The sequence below is a fragment of the Cyrtonyx montezumae genome, unplaced genomic scaffold (assembly GCF_038088225.1).
Source record: "Cyrtonyx montezumae isolate F1298 unplaced genomic scaffold, pur_monq_1.0 scaffold_9, whole genome shotgun sequence".
Lineage (NCBI taxonomy): Eukaryota > Metazoa > Chordata > Aves > Galliformes > Odontophoridae > Cyrtonyx > Cyrtonyx montezumae.
Genome location: NW_027072100.1, coordinates 5388348 through 5395390, shown reverse-complemented (window position 1 = coordinate 5395390; position 7043 = coordinate 5388348). Strand labels below are relative to the sequence as shown.

Genomic DNA, 7043 nt, shown 5'->3' with positions numbered 1-7043 from the left:
CACAAGGTCTGGGAGAGGGCTGAGCCGCAGCCCAGCCAAGTGCTGTGTCAGTCCGTCCTGTCGTAAACTAATCACTTCCCAGCTCAAAATTGGTTCCATGTCTTGCCTTCACTTTTGCTCTTGGAAGGCTGCTGCAGAGCTTCGCTGCCTTTGAATGGTTAGAAACTTTCTTTAAGTTTCTAGTTGGAATTAATTCGTGGCCGGTTCGTTCCTGGTTTGTTTTGAAGCCAGCATTGTCCCTTGACTTAAACAGTTCTTGGTGTTTACCCGCTGATGTATTTATGGAGAGTAGTCGCAGCTCCTTATTTTTGCCAAGCTTTTTCTGTAGAAGGGTTTTATTTAGTGAGAGCTTTTTAATGTGGGAGACTTTATTGTTGTTGGTAAATGATATTTATTAGAAGGGTGGGTAGCAGGCCTCAAAGGATCAGATCCAGAGATTGACAAAAAAATCTGTTTTAAAAACAAAAAGCTCTTTCAGAATCTCTTCCAAAGATGGTGTCTGATTTCTACCTTTAATTGCTTTTGCTTTTCCAGTTCTTTCTTTGTCCCCCCTTCACAAGGCCACCCGACGTTCTGGGGGGAAGCTCTGTGTGCCGCGCGGGGCTCTCACGGTACATGCCTTCCTGGTGGATGCTCAGATGCAGACACACTGTTCTAACCCCCTTAGCAGTCACAAATCCCTCCCCCGTGATGCCATGAGCTAGAGCAGGCTCTAATTTCTCTCTGCAGCAGCACTGTTGCCTGCATGCCTTGGTTTGAGGCACAGCAGCGATGCCACCTCTGCCTCACCCAGGTGCCTGCGTGCCCCACAGTGCCCAGGTGATGGGGGACAGCGGGGTGCTGCCAGAGACAAGGCTGCCTGAACGGAGTGTGGGTGCATGTCCAGTGCTGCCTTCAGAGAACAAATGCAGGTAGGTAATTTACTCTTGTCTATGTACGTGCAGGTTTATTTAAGTACACATATATACAGTTCAGATATGGCATTGATTCTTTATTGCGTTAAGAGGTACATGAAACATGTACACTTCTACTAACTACTCGCTATGTAATTATGTTGGAAATGTAGTTCGCCCATTCAAGGCGGTTTTCTGTGGGATTTTGGTGTGCACTTAAAGGCCTGTGGCTAATTGGAGGAGTGATCCCCACTCATCTACAGAACTGCTTAAGGATGATGGTGTGGACTGGTCCCTTTGAACTGTTTTTCCATGCACTAGATGAAACGTTTTGCACTCGGGTTGTTCTTGGCCAGTTTTCCAGAAAAGGGAGAATTCTTGCGAGCTAGAGAGAGAATTTCCCAGTGTACACAGAAAAACAGCCTTGAGGGTTGGAAGCTGCTGAGGGTTTTGAGCTTTGTCTGCGTGCATTCATACAAGCACAGCAGGAGTTTTCTTTCTTTTGGGTCAGAGGAATTCTAAGAAGTGGTTCCATGCAGGCTGCCCCCGTCTGCAGGGCCGAGCTGTGCGGGGCGGTGAGAGGGAGGGACAAAAGCCAACATCAGAAAGTAACCGAGTTTGCTTCCTAACTCCCACACGTTCCTCGTTAGCTGCATTTTTAGTTGACTTGAAATCTCTGTGCAAGTATAAGCTGAAGATGAGAGGGTTTTGCTCTGTGGTCCTCTTGTTTCTCTATCACCTCGGTTTTGAAGCTGAAGAGAAGCAGGTGTCATCTCCAAACAGGCCAAGGATTGGTGCAGGACATTAGAAGTTCTGTGTTTTTGCATCTGGGACTTAAGTAGTGGAGGTGGCTCGCCAGTCCTAGCACAGCTCTCCTGGTGGGGAGGGGAGGCAGTCCTGCTCTTAGCGTGAGTGCTTGGCATCATGGAATCAAAGGTGATGACTTGAAAGGAGGAACGTAGGATAGAGGTCATGTAGCCAGCATCAGTAGGGAAGGGAAATCACTTTCTTCACCTCCATCAGCTGTGCGCGAGCTTGGGCTCAATAAGCACAGCACTGAGCATCCTTTGTAATCCATGTGAATCTTGTTACTTCTGTCTCTGAGGCTGCTTAGATGCAGGCCACAATCCGATTGCTTAATGATCTGAGGCCCTGATCTGTGCTGTGCCCGACTCGCTCACCTACACAGCTCTGGTTCTCCTGGTGCAAGATTCATCCACATCAGCAGCCAAGCTGTTTCATTTCTACGTGTGCTCTGCGCTCCACGTGAGTCTCTAATTCTTCTGTTCCTTAACTAGCATCCTGAAAATCATTCCTTTTTTTTCTTTTTTTTTTTTTAATTATTATTACTATCATTTTTGAAACAGAACACTAAACCATGATTTACAGGCTCCTGTTTCCATCTGCCTGCGAGCTGAGCGCTGCTGCCCATCGGGCTCACAGCCGTGGCAGGACGAGTGGACACAGGCACACGTCCTGCAGCCATCAGCATCAGCACACAGAGCTGCAGTGCAGGTGTTGACAGCAGCAGTGTCCCCTCCTGCTGGGGGATTCTCCTGGGCACTGCTGGCAGCTGTGATCTGAACCCCCCTGCAGCTCAGTGCAAGGCTGCAGCCCGGCCGAGCGGGAGGCAGGAGCTGCAGGGTGTCTGCTTGGCTGTTTGCTAGGCTGGTTTTGCATTCTGGGTTTTGGGCTAATTTTTTTTTTTTAATGAAAAGTAATAGTTTTTAATCACAGGGAATGTTTTGCGCTCTTCCTTCCCTGCAGTCCCTCTCTCAGAGACAGTTCAGAGGAGATGTGATCAGAAGATGTTTGGAGGCCAGTGGGGTCGCTGGGAATCAGAAGGGAAAGATGACTTCAGCACTTCCTTAGGCACAAATTGGAACGTTAATTTCTTTTTCCTGTTTCCCAGATAACCATGGCTTCAGTCCTTTCAAATCAGTCTGATTCAGCTCACTGCATAAACCTCAATTTTAATTTCTCAGTTGAGCTCACAACCAGTGGGGAAAGATCAGGCAATGGGGGATGGCCTCTCAAGCTGTACTTTCATTTTTTTGCAAGTTTAATTTCTGCTGTGTCTCCTGCTGGCAGCAGTCCGTGCCAGGAATGCTGCACTGGCATCCCAGGCTGTTAGAGCAGAGCAAGTGAACACTGTTACTGAAGCAGCAGTGGTTTTCCCTTTGTTTTTTGTTTTTGTTTTTTCTCATTGCCTATTTCAGCAGAGAGCACTCTGCTGGCCGTCCTCGGCCAGGTGTGGATGGTGCAGCCAGGGCTGTGGATGAAGGGCAGGTCAGCAGGACTCTTGCTCACCGGTGCTAGCGAAGGTTGGGCTTAGGAATCCGTGGCATAGAAAACTTCTTGCTAAAGATTGCACTTTCTGTCTGCCCCATCTGGCTGGCGGTGTTATGGGTACGTGGCTGTGATCCCCCTTGCACATTCGAACATTGCACTAAAGAGAGACTTTGGGAACAGCGTGTTGATCACTTTGTTTCTCAGCAGACCACAAAGTCAGCCTAATGGGGTCTCTTTTTTTTTTTTTTTAATTATTATTATTTAGAAATCATGCTGGTGCTGAATGACCTGGAATTTTTTTTTTTTTTTTGCTTGGATTTATCCAAAGGAAAATGTAATTGTAGCTGCACGGGGACCTTTCATAAGGGTGGCCGTGTGGCTGGGGGCAGAGCAGCAGCTCTGCTGTGTCTTTGTGCCGGGGGGTTCCAGTGGGTTCTTACTGTTTTTTTTTAAGACCAAAATTTTAGATGGTCACCTTGGCAGCCGTGCGAGACATGAAATAGTTTTTACTTTTGGTAAAGGTTTTAAAGAGAAAACAAAATGAAAACAAAACAAAAGTGAAGCTGCCTGTGACTGTGGGCTGTGGCTATGACTCGGGCTGGGGTAGCTTGCACTGCTATGGACTTTACTGCTCTCATTCCGAGGGCACGAACTCCCTGTAGCAACAATGCCACTTCTGAGAAGTGAACGGCAAGTTTCCCTTCCTTTTGTATATGTGGACGTGAGGGTGGGAGAGGGAAAGAGCTTGCTTGTACAGTTTGTTGAAATGAAACCAGACATTTTTGGTTGTTCCTAAATAAAGAGTGTAAAATACGAATGTGAGAGCTGGCTGGTGATTGTGGGGCTGCGTTCCCACGAGCCCTCCCTGCATTGCAGCCATACAACTGCCCCTTCTCACCCTGGCTGTAAACCCAGGGCTGCTTCTGCCCAGCAGGGAGGAAGGGGAGGGCAGTGCAGCCGGGGCACAGGGCCAGCAAAATGAGACAGTATGCACGTAATACTGACACGTTTATTGGAGTTCAAGCTCGTGGCCGTGGGGCTGCAGCTGCACACACCCGAGACAGGGCAGGGGGGTGGGCAGAGCTGTGGTTGCCTCATTCCTTGTGATTATAGACAGTTCTGTCTCTCTCCCCCACGGCTGGCAGGCTGTGCGCATCCATCCACTCCATTAAGGGCTTGGCGGTGAAGGTGGGTGGGTTTTCTGTTGTTGTTCCCCCCCCCCCACCCTCCACCCAATTTTTATTTATTTATTTATTTATTTTGTTTCTATTATTATTATTATTAGTTTTTTAGTTCTCCGCTCGAACACACTTCAGCGGAGAAACTGGAAAAGCTGCCTGAAAGTAGGCCATAGCAGTGCCGTTTCCATAGAAACCAGTTCGCAGCGTGCCGTGAGATCCACAGGCACGGAGGTGCTTCCGCCGGCCCTACAGCCGGCTGTCCCCGTTGACCCTGGTCCGTCGCAGCGCCCTGCGGGGACACACAGAGGACACGTGCTGCATCCCTGCTTCACCTCCCTTCAGCCCTCTGTGCCCCCCACTCAGCTCCCATCCATGCCCAGCAGTGTCTGAGCCAGCACTGACTCGGGCATGGGGCACAGAAGCACAATGGGATGGAGCTCCCCCATGCATCCCCTGCTTTGCATCTCGTCCCCCTCCACTAGCAGGGAGCACCCCCGAGCCTCGCCATCACTTCCCCACTTAATTTAGGGTTTCCAGAAGGCAGACAAAGCTGCGGCTCAGCTCTAGCAGGTTGCAATCCCCAGCCTTCCCTCCCTGAGGACCCCCTGGCCCACCTTCGCTCCCGGCTCTCGAAGTGCTCTGCCAGCTGCTCCTGTGACACTCGGAAGTCCTCGAAGGGCTGTTGGTACCGCACCTCGAAGGAGCCCTCCCTGGCTCTGCTGGCCAGCAGCTGGCTGGCCACGTCCCCACCTCGCTCCCGCAGCACTGAGCCCCCAAAGAGGCCGATGTCACCGTTCTCCTGCTTGGGTCAGAACACAGGGCAAGGGAAGGGTTGGGATGGTGCAGGGATGCTCCGGCCCCCAGAGCCAACCTATGGTGGTGTCCCAGTCTGCCAGGCACTGGGGACGTGCAGCTGTGCTGCCTTAATAACCATTGTGGGCTCCCACCAGCGTGGACAGATCACAGGTTAGTGACCTCAAGGGTGTTTTCTAAGTCTGACCACCAACCGGACCTCCCACGTGCTAAGCCACATCTCCTAGTGCCACAACCACAGCCCCTGAACTACCTGCAGGGACACACCACCACTGGGGGCAGCACATTCCAGCATATGATTTTAGGTGAAGAAATCAAAGATATATCTATCTGCAAGAGCCCTTGTGCACAGCCCTGAGCCCAGGGTCTGCATGGGAGCAGGAGCCAGGACAGCACAGCTGCCTGCTGCAGGGTGGGTGCAGCAAGGGCCTCTCACCTTGCTGGGGAAGATGTCAATCTTGACAAGCAGGGAAGCCAGCTCCAGGTTCTCGCTGTAGTTGTTCTTCAGGGGTACAGCTCGGAACCCTGCAGCACACACAGCCCGTGCTATTTGCAGCACAGCTCCATGCCCGCCCCGTGCTCAGCGGATGGATGAGCACCAACACAGAGCCCACAGCAGCCATGAGACCTTACCGGTCTTCAAGCCTTTCACCAGGAAGGTCGCCTGGGCCAGGAAGTTCTCATCACTGAACATGTCCTCCTCGTACACCACGAAGCGGAGGAAGGCGAACTCGGGGTTGCTGACCTGGAAGTGGAACTGCTTTGGGCTCCAGAGGGGGTTCAGGCCGTTGTCCGCTGGGTACAGAACACCGCAGTCAGAGGGCACAGTGAATGCTTTGCTCCTTCCTCCCTTAAAAGCGGGGGACACAGCCCCCAGCCCCACCTCTTCCCTCACTGTGGGGGTGTCTGAGCATCACCCCCTGCTAGCACTGCAGCCAGCAGAAGGGCTGCATCTGTGGGGAAACCAACCCACCCGCACCACCTTTCCTGCCACACTTACCCACAATCTCAGTTTTCTGCTTTGCGTTGTCATACTCTGCCCCGGATACTTCCACCTCCACAAAGGGACAAACGATTCCTCTGCCGTTTTTGGGGAGGTGCCGGGCCCCCAGAACCTGGGCAACAGAGACCATGTTGAGCAGTGGGAGCCATGGAAAAGGCTTGTCTGTATGCACAGAAACCTGCTGTCTGGATAATTCCTTCCCCCCCCCGCCCCCCCGGGGCTGCACTAAGTGGAGAGAGGAGAGATGCTGACACCTGGAGGAAGCAGCATCCAGAAGCGGAGCTGCTGCGTGTCACTAGTCCACAGTTTGCCCTGGAGCCAGCAGCAAAGCAGCTCAACTGACCATGGCATCACTCCCCTGAGCTGGGCTCAGCCCCGTGGCTGGAGATTGGCACCAGGCACCCATGGCTTCGTTAGAACTTCTCCCTCTTGTCGCTTAGATTGGAGGAAGCTGTCCCTCCCTGCAACCAGCAGCAGCGGGTGCTCAGCACAAGGACAACCTGCTTCCTCACAGCAGAGCTCCCTGCTCCTCCTGCCAGGGGCCATATGCCACTGGAGCAGGGGAAGGAGGCACTGCAGCACATGCTTTGAATCATGCTGCGCTCGAGGCGGCTTCTCCAGCCATGAAAGCTGGTGTTGGTGGGAACACCAGGCAGCTTTGCCAGGGGACAAGAGGCTGAGCTCATCCCTGAAAGGAGATGGCTGTGGCATGGGGGACCCTTGATGCCTGGAGACTGCAGCTCTACCCTGAGATGCAGGAGGAGTTCGAGGGGCAGCACTTTGGTAAATGGAAGTCAAAGAGAAATGGTTCTGGGGATTTTTAGAAAGTTAAGAAACTGATGGTGCCAATGCCATGTCCCC

The 7043-nt window shown here is 52.2% G+C and overlaps 1 protein-coding gene across 4 annotated transcripts in view; it reads right to left on the bottom strand.

Annotated features, from left to right (window-relative positions):
* Positions 1 to 4436: 4436 nt before the first annotated feature.
* PLCG1 (phospholipase C gamma 1) overlaps positions 4437 to 7043 on the bottom strand; it is a 28433-nt gene continuing 25826 nt past the window's right edge. For 2 of the 4 annotated variants that reach the window (XM_065754288.1, XM_065754289.1), the window contains exons 28-32: positions 6180 to 6294; positions 5813 to 5974; positions 5616 to 5704; positions 4981 to 5168; positions 4437 to 4655 (exon numbers count right to left, since the gene is read on the bottom strand). In XM_065754288.1, coding sequence (XP_065610360.1) covers positions 4613 to 4655; positions 4981 to 5168; positions 5616 to 5704; positions 5813 to 5974; positions 6180 to 6294 — 597 coding nt within the window. In that variant the 3' untranslated portion in view covers positions 4437 to 4612. The remainder of the gene's footprint in view (positions 4656 to 4980; positions 5169 to 5615; positions 5705 to 5812; positions 5975 to 6179; positions 6295 to 7043) is intronic. The other 2 variants (XM_065754290.1, XM_065754291.1) reach the window with 1 other exon arrangement.